Source organism: Leopardus geoffroyi, chromosome C1 (assembly GCF_018350155.1).
Source record: "Leopardus geoffroyi isolate Oge1 chromosome C1, O.geoffroyi_Oge1_pat1.0, whole genome shotgun sequence".
Classification (NCBI taxonomy): Eukaryota; Metazoa; Chordata; class Mammalia; order Carnivora; family Felidae; genus Leopardus; species Leopardus geoffroyi.
In genome coordinates this window covers 23,592,847-23,607,627 of record NC_059328.1, presented here as the reverse complement: position 1 = coordinate 23,607,627, position 14,781 = coordinate 23,592,847, and the positions used below count along the sequence as shown (strand labels likewise).

The window sequence follows — 14,781 nt, the reverse complement described above, 5'->3', positions numbered from 1 at the left end:
CTGCTGCACCCAAAGGGGGAAGGTAATTCTATTTGTTTGCTCTTTATTTGTTAATTAGCCACATACCACAGCTGGACAAGCAGAAGTTCTGGAATATTTGACTTGGTTTTCTAATAAAAAATAATAAGTTTAGAATTGAGATTATTGGGGCCCCTGGGTGGCTCAGTCGCTTAAGCGTCTGACGTCGGCTCAGGTCATGATCTCACGGTCCGTGAGTTCGAGCCCCGCGTCAGGCTCTGGGCTGACAGCTCAGAGCCTGGAGCCTGTTTCAGATTCTGTGTCTCCCTCTCTCTCTGCCCCTCCCTGTTCATGCTCTGTCTCTCTCTGTCTCAAAAATAAACGTTAAAAAAAAATTAAAAAATAGAATTGAGATTATTTATGAGATAAGGAATCTCAATTAAAAAGCATACATGGAGGGACACCTGGCTGGCTCAGTTGGTGGAAGGTGCAACTCTTGATCTTGGGGTTGTGAGTTCGAGCCCCCCATTGGGTGTAGAGTTTACTTAAAAAAAAAAAAAGAAAAGAAAGGTGGGGCGCCTGGGTGGCACAGTCGGTTGAGCATCCAACTTCGGCTCAGGTCATGATCTCTCAGTCTGTGAGTTCGAGCCCCGCGTCGGGCTCCTGGAGCCTGCTTCGGATTCTGTGTCTCCCTCTCTCTCTGCCCCTCCCCCATTCATGCGCGCGCGCTCGCTCTCTGTCAAAAGTAAGTAAACATTAATTTTAAAAAATAAAAATAAAAACAAATTTAAAAAAAGAAAGGTTCAGGGATGCCTGTGTGGTGAAGTCAGTTGAGTGTCAGACTTTGGCTCAGGTCACGATCTCAAAGTTTGTGAGTTCGAGCCCTACGTCGGGCTCGCTGCTGTCAGCACAGAGCCTGCTTCGGATCCTCGGTCCGCCTCTTTCTCTGCCCCTCCCCTGCTCACACACCCTCTCTCAAAAATAAATACGCAGTAAAAATAAGGTTTCGAGGCGCCTGGATGGCTCAAGCGTCCAACTCGATATCAGCTCGTGACCTCGTGGTTCGTGAGTTCAAGCCTCACGCTGGGCCCTGCGCTGACAACGTGGACCCTGCTTGGGAATTCTCTCTCTCTCCTTCTCTCTGCCCCTCCCCCGTGCGTGCTCTCCCTCTCTCTCAAGATAAATATATTTTCTTACGTTTACAAATATTAAAAATATATATGTACACGGATTCATTTTTTTCCCAATGTTTCTTCATTTTCGAGAAAGAACGCATGAACAGGGGCGGGACAGAGAGAGGGGGGCACAGAGGATCAGAAGAGGGCTCTGCGCTGACAGCTCAGAGCCTGGAGCCTGCTTCAGCTGCTTTCAGCCAGCTCCCTTTCCCTGCCTCTCTTTCTTTCTTACTCTCTCTCTCTCTCAAAATAAATGTTAAAAACTAAAAGGAAGGAAGGAAGGAAGGAAGGAAGGAAGGAAGGAAGGAAGGTAGGAAGGAAAAGGGAAATGAAGGCGGGACTTAAACCATTGTTTCAGCCACTTGGGGGCAGGAGCTGGCTGGGGATAAAGGCTTGTGCCAGCTCCCAGGAAACCTTCGGTGCCCAACTAAGAAGCTTCCACTGTTGAGTCTTCTCCTAATTAGCCACCATTGATTAAGTCTAGTTGTCTGTTAGTTTATGTGATGTCTCCATATCCTCACAATTCTCAAGGGAAGGATTGTCTTCCCCATTTATAGTTGAAGAAATAGGCTCCGAGAGGGAAAGTAACTTGCCCCATGTCGCACAGAGCTGCAGTTTCAACCCAAGTTTTAGAGACTCCAAAGCTTTTTGTGGTAACTGTCCCACTGCTTACTTTGTCATTGAGGTCCCCAAGAGCCAAGAGGGCTTTGAGCAAGTGCCAGGGTCAGGGCAGGGTGATGTCCTGTTTTGGGTAGGCATACCCAGGCAAGATGTCTCCCCAGCTACACGATGAGCCTGGGCAAGTCTGTCTCAGCCACCTCCTCTGTCCTCTGATGGCATCCTCCTTGCCAGGACCAGATGCCAGCAGAGCTGGGAGCCTCAGGGGAACCCCAAACCACCAGGGCTCTCCCAGGCCCGGCAGAGTCAGGGTGGAAAGGAGAAGAACGGAAATGAGGGAGGATCTTTTGGGAGCAGGGGGAGCAATCTGGGGAGTTTCTCTCCCAAGGTCAGCAGACCGTTGGGGTCAAAACCAGAAGGGCCTTTAGAGGTCATGTAGTCCAGTGGCCTCTTATGTATGGAGGAAGGAGCTTGAGACCCAGTGGGGAAGGCGGCCCGCCCAAAGTCACCCAGGAATCTGTCATACTGTCAACCTCTTAACTCCCAGGCCAGTGGCAACAGGGCAAAGTGAGGGGCTTTGATGGGACAGGTGGCAGAGGAAAGCAGAATGACTGCCCGGCTTTGCCACCTACCTGCTGAGTGACCTTGGGCAAGTCACTTCCCTTCTCTGAGCCTCGTGGTCTGTTTCTTCAGAATGAGATAATGGTCTCAGCCGTGCCTTTCTGCCAAGGAGTATCCATGAGAGGTGCACTTGGAAAGCTCTTTCCAATCTGCAGGGCCCCGGGAGAGGAGTCACCAACAAGAGGCAGGCTGGCGCCAGGTGGGTGGGTGCCAGGGTTGGGCCCGCGGCTTCCTGGGTTTCTGCCCAAGCCCTGCCATCTGTGCGGTAGCGTCAGCCCCACCTCCTCCTGCCTCCCTGCCAGGAGAAAGGCTTCTAGGATCTTCTCAATCAGAACCCTCCCTGTCCCTTCCCAGCCAGATCCCCTCCGCTCCCCTTCTCTTTTAGGTCAGGACTTTCGGTTGCAAGGGACAGGAATCGCAAGTGCAAGGAGGGAGAATTAGTTTTCAGCGATGGCTAGATCCTGAGACCGGAAATGACGTTACCAGGACACTCACCTCGCTTGTCCACTCTTCTTCCCTCTCTGCCCCTTAGCTTTGGGCTGCTTCCTCAAGCAGGCTGTCCCTGTGAGATGGCAAAGACAGCCACCAACAGCTCTGGGTGAGACCATGCCCGTTCAGATATCCTGGCAGATAGAGGGTATCTCTGTCCCCATTACTCCAGCAACCATCCACAGTGACCGCCAGGGGCAGGCACGGGGACGAGTGTCCATCCCTGCACAGATCCCCATGTGCCGATTATTTGGTCAGGACTGGGTCCTGAGCCTTCCGCTGAAATTAGAGGTGGGCTCAGCCCCACCCAAACCACATGAACTAAGGGTCTGGAAGGTGGTTCCCAAAACAAAGACCAAAAAAAGAGGTATTGGGCAATCAATAACAATGGATTTCCCTGGCACCTTTGTTCTTCTTCTCTTTTTTTTGTTTGTTTGTTTATTTATTTTGAGAGAGAGTAAGCAAGCACAACTGGGGGAGGAACAGAGAGAGAGGGAGAGAGATAATCCCAATCAGTGCAGAGCCTGATGCTGGGCTTGAACTCATGAACTGTGAGATCATGACCTGAGCTGAAATCAAGAGTCCGACACTTAACCTCTTGAGCCACCCAGGCACGCCGGCACCTTTGTTCTTAAGTATAGCAGCTGCAAGGTTGAACCGGGGCTACTGGGAAAGGGAGTGCTGATGGGGTCCTATATATCAGTTAGCTTCTGCTGGGTAACAAATCATTCCATGACAGCAGTTTAAAACAACCATTTTATTGAGCTCATGATTCTGTGGATCACCTGGGAGATTTTTCTGGTCTAGGTACGTGTCTTAGGTCAGTTGCTGGGTTGGTTAGCGGAATGATCTAAATGGCCTCACACGTCTGAAGGTTGATTGGCTGTCAACTAGGGCGCTTGGTTCTCCTCTCAGGCTCTGGGTGGGCACCCGGGCTCTTTCACGTGGTGTTCTCTGTGTTACACGTGTAGCAGGTGGGCAAGCTCCAATGCACAAGCATTTTGGGGGTCTTCACTTGCATTGGGCTCGCTAAAGTCCCATTGGGCAAAGCGAGTCACATAACCATGCAGAGTTAGTGTGGGACGGCATTGTCGAAGAGCATGGAAACATGGAGAGGAAAAACTTGAGGTCAATTTTGCAATCCATTACAGCTCCCTGGGGGAAGGAGAGTAAAAAAAAAAAAAAAAAAAAAAAAAAAATCCCTTTCTCTGCATCCCATGGATCCCACGGGCCAGGGCAACCTCCAGACAGGAGTCCTTGGAAGAAGGGACTTCAGGACTTCTAACCCTTCAGGGCTATGGCTCAGCCCTTGGCCAGAGCTGGGAGGGCTGGGAGCAGTCTGGATCCTAACTCCACCTGCTCAGAGCCCCACATGGGGCAGGGGCAGGTACTAGTGGGCAGAGCCTCTTGGCTCTGAAGGTGTTCTGAACTGTGGTTCCCTTCTCCCGTTAGCCCTCCTCGAAGTGATGATCAGGGCTCAGTCTCAGCCGGCCCCCCCCAGCCTTGCCCTCACTCCCCCGTATCCCTGTGGTCTTGCCGAGTTAGGAGGATGTTGAGACTCGGGTACAGTCAGGCCGTGGTGCCCCATCACCACGGTAGGTGGCGTCGCCCGCTCCACAAGGTCGAGGAGGAATCCCTTCCCTTCCCTTTAGTCCCTGGCCTTCCCTTGTCCCTGTGGCCTCAGCCTGCTCTTTCCCACAGGTGGCTGCACTGGAGAGGCAGATCTTTGACTTCCTGGGCTATCAGTGGGCTCCTATCTTAGCCAACTTCCTGCACATCATGGCCGTCATCCTGGGCATCTTCGGCACCGTGCAGTACCGCTCCCGGTACCTCATTCTGGTATGGCTCACTTGCCCCTCCCCTCCCCCTCCCCCTCCCCACCCCCGCTGGCTCCTCCAGCCAGAACTGCCCCCTACCCTGGACACCCAGACCCCTGCTCTGTCTTAGCTCCAGCCCGGCTGCTGGTGCGGATGCCCAAATACCAATGCTTCTTTGCTCAGCAGAGAGACAAGAGCGGTATTCTCCCTAAAGAATTTCCTAGGGAAAAACCCAGATATTAACAAGATATATCATTTTAGTGAGTGCCTACCATCCGCCAAGCACAGTGCTGAGAGTTTCGCACGTTTTGCTTATCTTTACAACAGCCCTGCAAGGTATGGCTTACCATCGCCGTTTCCCAGATGAGGAAATGAGGCTCAGAAAGGTTATGAGGCTTCCTAAGGCCACACAGCTAGTCAGTGGCAGGATTAGAGAGCAATCAGGTCCGGAGTGAACGCTCTTGACACATCTTCATGCTGCCTCCGGAAGCCAGACAGACTTCATCTGGTTTAGTTTCTCAGGTTGCTTTAGGAAGACCTGCCCTTTGCTGTTCATGAGGAATATGGTCTCGAGCGGCTAGTGTGGCTTGAGGTCAGTGTCCCCTGTGCTCCGATCCCAGGCGTGGATTGTGTTGTGTCCCTGGCTCCCTCCTCCTGCTTCCTCTTTCCAAGCCCTGGTCCTTGATGGTCTCTGTTAAACCCCTGCTTTCAGCTAGGCTCACCCTTCTCCCCTGCTCTTCCTCAGTGGCCCATTCAGATGCCTCTTTTGAGGGAAAAGGCTTTTCAGTAGGTTTATTACATAAAATGCTAGCCACTTGTGATAACAGTGCCATGCAACGCCATGCTCCCGCCAGAGCCCCCTCCGGCTCATTCTTGGGCTTCTCCCGCCTCCCGCGGGCTGAGCTCCCGGAAGCCAGGTGAACAGGGCCCTCCCAAAGCTCTGTGTCACCTGGGATGGGAGGCTCCTTCTCTCTGGCTCTCAGGAAAGCCCCAGGTACCACTCTAAGCATCACTGTCTGCCGTGTGGCGGCACGGAAATTGCAGGCATGGGACTTGGGTGGAAATATCTAGATCCTCTCCAGCGCTCCAGAGCCAGGCCGTGTCTGCTGTTCTCTGCAGAATGCATCTGATTAACTGCCCGAGGACTGGAGTTTGAGTGGCAGCCCTATCTCTTCCTCGCTGTGTGATCTTGGAAACCTTAAACCTCCTCTCTAGGGCTTACATGAGTTATCTTTAAAGAAAGGATGGCGCCTTCCATGCAGGGCTGTTGTTGTAAGAACCGGACGGATATAAAAATGACTTGTAAACTATAAAGTGCCGTCTAAGTGGGATGGCATCATTTCCCCCTGCAAAGGTCCCCTCAGTCCCTGAGCTCTGTCTGCGTTGACATGCCCTGTCCCCACTTTCCCAGGCCCCACCCTGATCCCACCTCTCCTCTCCCCAGTATGCAGCCTGGCTGGTGCTCTGGGTTGGCTGGAATGCATTTATCATCTGCTTCTACCTGGAGGTCGGACAGCTGTCCCAGGTAAGCCTCGGGCCTGGCAGTGCTAGAGGGCAGAGCCAGACCTTTCCTGTCCCCTACCCAAAGGCTCCAAGTTAGGTGTGGGTCTGGGACATCGTCTCTTGAAGAGACTTCCCTCTACACATCCGAATAATCTGCTCCGCAAACCCTACCCCCACATTTTTGTTTGGCCGCCCCTGCACCTGCCAGAAACGAATGATGAAGCAGACAACGCTGAAGGGCCATCTGCATGAAGATGGGCTGGGGTCCCAGGTGATTCCAAGCTCGGTAGAAACCAGCCTCACCTCGTGGCCCCGAAAACTGCTCTCAGGCCCCACAGGTGTTCGGTGCAAGGGAGATGAAAACGCCATGCACTTTGTACAGCTAAGGCCACAAAGATTTGGGCCCAGTTCTTTTTTTTATCCCCCCCCCAAGACTTCATTTTTAAGTAATCTCCACACCCAACCTGGGGCTTGAACCCCCGACCCCAAGATCAAGTCAGATGTTCCACCGACGGAGCCAGCTAGGCGCCCCAATTTGAGTCCCGTTCTGATCAATATTTTCGGAAGAGAAAGAGGGTAGACTTCGGGGACAATCGAGTGGCCCAGGGCCCGTGCGGAACCACTGAAGAAAGTGGAAGTTCTTGGCTTGTGGAAGAGCAAGCCCAGAGGGCACAACTTCTAATTTTAGACAAAAAGAAGGCAAAATACGTGAATGGGAACATTGGCTTTGTGGTTCTGCTGGATTTAAATCCCAGCTCCAACATTTCCAAGTGATGTGACCCTGGGCAAGTGGTTTACCTTCTGAGCTTCAGTTTCCCTGTCTCATGAGTGCAGATAATTACTTCATGTGGTTGCGGAAGGGATGGAATGAGACGACACATCTCAGTGCTTGGCAGCTGGTCAGCACTCGGTGAAGATCTGTTAACAGGCTGCACGAGTGACTGGATGGGTAAACACATAGACGCCGTGGGTGAGAACCTCGGATCTAAGCCAGGCCCTTCTCCATTTCAGATGGGCAGACCAAGAACTAAAGAGAGGAAACGTTTGCCCAGGGTCACACAGAGAGAGCAGTGGAGAGGCTGCATGGGCCATGAAGGGGTCTGTGTTGAGAATTCCGCTCAGGGCTGGAAAATTGGACTCAGTCACTGTTGATGTCCCTTCCATCCCTGAAATTTTGGGGCTTTCTGTGGGTCAGCACCAGCCCTTTCGGTCTCTGAGGGAAGTGTGAGACCTGCATAGTCATCAAGCGCCACCTACTGGCCAAATAGAGACTTGTGGAAACAGACCCCCTTCTAGACCCTTGAAGTCAAGTCAGGAGAGGAGGCTGCTTCAACAGTCCAGGTGTGAAGTAGGCTTTATATAAAGTTCCCTGCTGCCTGAGGAAGATTCTCGCCACCTCGTGGCCCCAGCTCAGTATCCTAGGCCCCTCTGCCCCCAGGACCGGGACTTCATCATGACCTTCAACACGTCCCTGCACCGCTCCTGGTGGATGGAGAATGGGCCAGGCTGCCTAGTGACACCTGTCCTGAACTCCCGCCTGGCCCTGGAAGACCACCATGTCATCTCTGTCACCGGCTGCCTGCTTGACTATCCCTACATCGAAGCACTCAGCAGTGCTCTGCAGATCTTCCTGGCTGTGAGTCCTCCTGTCCCCCTGACCCACACACTCCCGGAGGTGGAGTCTACCCTAACCCCTTTGTTTAGCTTTAGTTCAGAAGGGAAGAACCTAGATCTCCCAGCCTTCTTGTGCTTCTGTCTGGCTCTGTCTCCTTATCTTGTATCTTCTCCCTTCACCCCTGCCCTAGCCTGGCGTGAGCAGGTTTAATGACTAGGATGAGTCATCAGACTGTAAGTCAACCCGATCTCCAGTGTATCTGCTGTGTGACCTTGGACAAGTCACTTGCCCTCTCTAAGCTTGTTTGCTTATTCACAGAATGGAATGACCACATCCAGTGCATAAGAGTTGTGAGAGTGGATCCAAGACAGTTCTGGTTCCTAGTCTTGCCCTCCACACTCCACATGCCCAAAGTCACATACTCCTCTTTCTTCTAAACAAGTCAGTAAAGTATTGTCCAGGTCCAGCTGGGGAAACTGAGGCTCAAAGAGGTAAAATAATTACTTGTCCAAAGTCCACTCGCAGAATGGAGAATGGAACCAACTATGTTTGACAGTAAGGCCCAGTCATTTAACTGGAAGTTGTTATGGGTTGGCCTTCATCTTCGCATACCGTGCCCCTCCAGTCGGACAAGGCCCAGCCAGGCAGAGGGTGGAGGAAGAGCTTCTGTCTTCTTTCCTTCCATCCCCAGCTGTTCGGCTTTGTGTTCGCCTGCTACGTGAGCAAAGTGTTCCTGGAGGAGGAGGACAGCTGTGAGTGGGGAGCCCCTAGGGAATGGGGAAGCCTGGCCGCACACCATCCTGTTCCGTCAGCACCCTGGACAGCGCCGCCAAGCCTTCTCCAGGGAGGGAGCCCTGGGTTGGCCAACTGGACCCTCTTGGTGGGGGAGAAAAGGCGGCAGGGGTAGTGGGGGTCTACGTAGCACATTTTGAGCTGTGACCTAGACATCCAGGTGCCCAGCCCATGGTTCCAGCGCCCCTCTCTATCCACCTCTCTTAGGTTCTGCCCCCCGGAGGAGCTCCATGAGGCTCACCCCTACCAAACACCGCCCATGCCCAGTCTCTGCCCCCATTAACCCACCACCACCACCACCACCACGCACCCACCTCCGTGGTCTTGCCCCCTTACGTGGCTCAAGCCCTGCTCCCTTAAAGGACGGCCTCGCCCCTCCAGGCTCTCTGTCCACTTAGGGCTTTGGCCACTCTGGCTGAGCTCCTCCATGTCCTGTTCCCCATAGGTCCACCTACTGGGATCTGGCAGCAAAGCCTGGCCCTAAAACCCTGTATGGGATCTGGCTCTCAGATTCCTCCTTTTCAGGACCCACCCTCCCATAACTCGCACCCTAGGGGCCCATCCCTAACTATGAGCCACTTCCCCTTCCACAGTTGACTTCATCGGTGGCTTTGACTCCTACGGATACCAGGCGCCCCAGAAGACGTCGCATTTACAACTGCAGCCTCTGTACACGTGGGTCCTGGCGCCCAGTGGGGTGGGGTGGAGGGACCGGGGCGTTGCTGCTGGGGGACGAAGGGCAGGGAGGAGCGGGGAGGGCAGCCGGATCTGCCTGCCCCCATATTTTCGGGGTCCACTTCCCTAACCTGCCTTTGTTTTCTGCAGGTCGGGGTAGCCGCGCTCCCACCCGGGCGCCGCGTGCTTGCTGGCTAGACTGAAGCTGAGGCCACCAGGTCGGGCCCAAATGGCAGGCGCGCCCCCTGGCGGCTAGAGGACCGACTGCAGCCTGCACTGGCTGGGTCCGCCGGACATGGACCTGGCCCTTCGCAGCCCGACTCCAAGGGTGGGGCGGGCCGGGCGGGGGAGGGGATCGCGGGGGTTTGTATTTTTTTTTTTTTTTTTTTTTAATCTCAGCCTTGGTGTGCGCTGGGGCCTCCCTCCCTGCTCCAGCCTCTTCTTTTTGAAACCCTTCACCCAACTTCCGGTCCCGTGTCCAGAGAGAAATGGCATTCACCTCATTTTACCACACTGGTTCACCAGCCTTGGGGAGAGTTACTGTGACCTAGAAGCAGGAGTCCTGGGTTCCAGTTGCAGCTCCGTCACTGACTCTCTGTGTGACATCTGGCAAGGCCCTTGCCCTCTCTGGGCCTCAGTTTCCCTCAAATAATTAAAATAATCTCTTAGCAGATGGAGCTCTTTCTAGCCTTTTCATTTGACTCTTAAGTCCCCAGGGCGAGGCTGGGATTATAACTCCCATTTTTCAGATATGGAAACTGAGGCCCAGATATGAAGCGTTTGCTTGAGGCCACACAGCTAGGCTTTGGGTGGAGGCAGGCCTTGAACACGGTGTACTTTCTGCAGTTTCAGGCTCCAGAACCCCTGGGATCTGGTCTCTGAATTCCATTTCTGAGCCCCCATCCATCTGGGACACTCTAGAACCCACATGATCTACACCACCTCTCCTGTAGCAATATACCTGTTCTCTTGGGAACCAGATGAACAGAGCCCAGAGCCCTGAATTCAGCCTGACCCACAGGGAAGCCCTCCTAGGCTCGGCCCCTGCCCACCTTGGCAAACATTTCAAGCTCATTCCAGTAAGAGGGGAGGCCACACCTCAGTCACCCCACCCCCTTCCAGGTCCCTGAGGCCGGGTCTGCTGCAGCCATGATCCCTACCTCGTCAGCAACCCCACTGACCCCTGATGGTTCCATCCACCTTCCAGATGGAAGACCTGTGGTTCCGGAATAGAAGAGGGCTGGTCGGCGCGGCCCAGTCACCACTTTTCAAAGATCACCAGCGTTTGTGACCACTCCAGTGTCCAGGAGAAACCTCTAAGGAGCCCAGAAGGAGTTCTGAAGAGGCAGACTGGGGGAGTGGGTCGTGGTGTGGGGCCGGGAGGGCCAGCACCCTTGAGAGCAAACAGAGATGAGAGCTCATTCTCCCCACCTCCTTCCACAGACACCCCTGAGGACCTTGGTTCCTGTGTACGGGCTGGGAGTCCAAGGGCAGGAGGGTCAGGCCTCAGCTCCCAGTCTGTGATACAGGAGTGGCCCTGGGTTAGGAAGGAGGGCAGGAGGCGTGGGGGACTTGGAGGGAAACCCAGATGGCTCGTACACCTGAGCCCGTCCGTGGTGAACACTCCCTCCTTGCTCTCCACCCTCTGATCTAGCGTTCCCTACCGTCTGTGGCCAGAATACCCTGGGCTAGGACCCCACCGCACCATCCCATCTGTAGTGCTGTGTCAAGGAGCCGGCCCCAGGAGTTCCTCTGGTTCCCCCAGGCACTGAGTCCCGGGTGGTCTGCCTAGGTAACTGTGCTGACGGCTCAAGAAGGGAGCAGTTCCCTTCAGACCTGACTGCTTCCCTGCCTCCAGCCCTCTCCTCCCACCCCACACGCCCCGCCTCCTTTCTACTCCACGGGTTTAGCCACTGGTGCTTTGAAGCCTTTTGTTTTTATGAGATGGATTTTGCAAGGGGACCCAAGTTCTTTTCTCACTGGGACCTTGCAAGGCAGGGAGTGCTCCCCTGGTTTCTGTGCAGGTGGGTTGATTAAAGATGGTGATTTCTTCTCTATCTTTCTGTCCTCCTGCCCTGTGAGTGAGCAGGGTCCCTGCTTGAAGGTGAGCAGGGGCTGGGAGTCAATGTCATTGTCATTATCACTCCTGGGGCACCGGCCTGTGCTTCCGATTGGCTGCGTAGTTTTGAGAAGTCACTCTCCCTCTCTTTCCTCATCCATAAAATGCAGAGGTGGGACTCAGTCGGTGGGTTCCCAACCCTGGCTTCGCGACCCCTGGGAGAGCTTTCTAGTTCTTTTTTTTTTTTTTTTTCATGAAGTACATTTTAAGTTTATGCTTCCAAATATCCTTTGCATCTCGACCCTGCCCTCTTCCTGACAATTCAGTTTCTGACTTAGAATGAGCTGACAGACAGTGCTTTAGACAGTTTCCTGGATCCTTCCTGGCAATACAGCCAGAATCCATATTTTTGAACTTTTAACAATTTTATTTACTTTTGTGAATAGATCGTATGCATAGATGCTACAGAATTCAGAAAGTTCCAGGCGCTGATGTCCTTTTGCTTATTTTTCATATCTTTCCAAAGGTAGACCATTCATTGTTGGCTTATGTAAATATATTTTCCCCTTTTCACACAAATGGCAACATGCTCTCCTCAATCTTCAGCTTCCTCCTGCTGCTTCTACTTAACTTTGAATCTTGGAGACCTTCCGCCCAATGATACACATGGGGCTGCCTCCCATTCTTCCGTGGCAGTCTGGTAGGATTAGGACTTGTTAAGATTCCCAGGTCATCTTGATGCGGCTAGAAGCTGAGAACCAGACGTACTACCCAAGATGCCCCAGGTTCACTATACAGACCTCTGTGGGCCACTCCTGGCCGTGGAGCTCAGGGGAAAACAGACCACAGACCCCGCCTTCAAGGACTTTATGGTTTAGTGGGGCAGGACAGAATGGGCGGGGCAGAAGGGCGAATGCCGCTGGCAGGGGGTCAGGGCTGAGGACCGGGTGGGGTGAAAGGCAGTTGTTACTAAGAGGCTCAGGCGAGAGGCGACCTGAGTGTCCCGAACAGTGTCAGCAGCATGAGCCAGATGTGGAGGGGGCAGAGCACATGGTGTCATGGGGAAGAAGAGCGAAGGACCACGTGCTCGGAGGAAGCTTCAGTTGTGCTCTCCGACATGATCGCAACGTTAGTGGCGTAAAACAATACAATTTGTTATCTTATGTTCTGTAGAGGTTGGACGCGAGTCTCATGGGTCAACTCAAGATGGCTGGAGGGTTGCATTTCTTTCTGGAGGCTCTGGGGGAGAATCCAAGTCCTTGCCATTTCTAGCTACTAGAGGCTACCTGCATTTCTTGGCTTGTGGCCCCTTCCTCCCCCTTCACAGCCAGCAAGGTCCTGTCTCTCTCACCCTCCTTCCATCCTCACATCTCCTTCAGCCAGGAAAGGCTTTCCACTTTGAAGGGCTCATGTCATTAGGTTGGGCCCAACCAGATTATCCCCCCCACCTCAAAGTCCCTTTTGCCAGTAACACATTCACAGGTTCCAGGGACGAGAGTGTAGACACCCTTGGGGGCCATCATTCTGCCTTCCGGGGTAGGAGTTGAATCCAGGTGATAGCCACACTGATGTCAAATCAGGGCATGTTAGCTGATGGGAAGTCCTGAAGGATTTTGAGCAGAAGCCACTCTTTTAGAGCTGTCCTTCTAGGAGAAGATATTTGCAAATGACATATCTGATAAAGGGGTAGTAACCAAAATATATAAAGAACTTTTAAACCTCAACACCCAAAAAAACAAATAATCCAGTTTAAAAATGGGCAGGAGACGTGAATAGACATTTTTCCAAAAGAAGACATCCAGATGGCCCACAGACACATAAAAAGATGCTCGACGTCACTCATCAGGGAGCTACAAATCGAAACCACAATGAGATACCGCCTCCCACCGGTCAGAATGGCTAAAATTACCAACACAGGAAACCAGGGTGTCGGTGAGGATGCGGAGAAAGGGGAACCCTCTTTCAGTATTGGTGGGAATGCAAACTGGTGCAGCCACTGTGCAAAACAGGACAGAAGTCCCTCAAAAATAGGATCACCCTACGATCCAGCAATGGCACTACTAGGTATTCATCCAAAGGACACAAAAATACTAATTCAAAGTTTTCAGTAGCGGTAACAACGATAGTCAAATTACGGAAAGAGCCCAAATGTCCGTTGGCTGATGAATGGATAAAGAAGATGGGGTGTGTTTATATATAAATGGAATACTCCTCAGCCATAAAAAAAAAGAATGAAATCTTGCCATTTGCAATGACGTGGGTGGAGCTAGACTGTATTCTGCCTAGCGACACGAGTCAAAGAAAGACAAGCACCATATGATTTCACTCACGTGGAATTTAAGAAACATTAGAGCTGCCCTTTAGCGAGAACTGGCAGGGTTGGAAAGGCTGGAGTGGAGCAGGGAAGCGGGAAGCAGGGTTTTTTTGTCAGGAACCGACCTCGGGTTTCTCACAGCCCTGTGTGGATGTGTGTTCTCGGGGATACGTATGTGGCCATGAGCTCTAGGTGTAAACTTGGGAGGGCTAGTATAGTGGGGCAATGATCACCATGAACTGCAGGAGTCAGGCTGTGCCTGGGTTCAAGTTCGTCACTCTGGAACCAGTCAAGCCGGTCTTTCTACCAAACCCGGTGAAGATCCCAGCTTCTGCCATTCCCCGCCCAGCAACCTCGGCACATTAGAATAATCCAGGTAGGAGGGGCCATCTTCCAGTAACTGCTGAATCCCAAAGGTACCCAAGGCACTCTTTAAAACAAGAGGACAGGAATTCCCCAAGGTACATTTGACAAGTGCAATAGTCTACTGGGATTTATAGACACACTAGTGTTTTCTTTAATGCATTGGAATTGGATCTTGGAGTGTTTTTGTTTTTGTTTTTTAAGTTTATGTATTTATTTTGAGAGAGAGAGAGAGCATGAGCATGGGAGGGGCAGAGAGAGAGGAAGAGACAGAATCCCCAGCAGGTTCCACACTGTCAGCACAGAGCCCGATGTGGGGCTCAAACTCACAAACTGTGAGATCATGACCTAAGTTGAAATCAAGAGTTGGAAGCTTAACCGGCTGAGCCACCCAGGTGTCCCAAGACCTTGCAGTTTCTAAACATATTAGGAATGAGAGAGAGCCGGACACCAAGGCCTCACTGCCTTACAGGACTCCCTAGTCCACAGGCTGCGGGCCCAGGACAGTGTTCCTCAAGTTTCCAGAGCATAAGAACCCCTTAACATCCAAATTCCTGATCCTGATCCAAAATGCACAGACCCAACAGCTCCTAGGCAGTGACAGGAATCTGCATTTTTTTGCAAGTGCCCCCTGTGGTCAAGCTTTGGGAAATCCTAGACCTGGGTGAAGAGACATCCAGACATTTTTGAAACTCCCCCTCATGCCAATGTCCTGGACGTCCCATCAAATTATGCCTGCCAGCTTCCTCATGTCAGAGCTGGACTTTAAGACTCCCCTGAGC

The 14,781-nt window shown here is 52.6% G+C and overlaps 1 protein-coding gene across 4 annotated transcripts in view; it reads left to right on the top strand.

The window, feature by feature from the left end:
• NKAIN1 (sodium/potassium transporting ATPase interacting 1) overlaps positions 1-11,320 on the top strand; it is a 42,057-nt gene extending 30,737 nt beyond the window's left edge. The window contains exons 2-7 of one of the 4 annotated variants that reach the window (XM_045476445.1): positions 4,563-4,700; positions 6,123-6,203; positions 7,620-7,817; positions 8,488-8,548; positions 9,182-9,263; positions 9,414-9,934. In XM_045476445.1, coding sequence (XP_045332401.1) covers positions 4,563-4,700; positions 6,123-6,203; positions 7,620-7,817; positions 8,488-8,548; positions 9,182-9,263; positions 9,414-9,423 — 570 coding nt within the window. In that variant the 3' untranslated portion in view covers positions 9,424-9,934. Of the gene's footprint in view, positions 1-4,562; positions 4,701-6,122; positions 6,204-7,603; positions 7,818-8,487; positions 8,549-9,181; positions 9,264-9,413 lie in introns of those variants that run through there. The other 3 variants (XM_045476447.1, XM_045476448.1, XM_045476446.1) reach the window with 3 other exon arrangements.
• Positions 11,321-14,781: the final 3,461 nt, after the last annotated feature.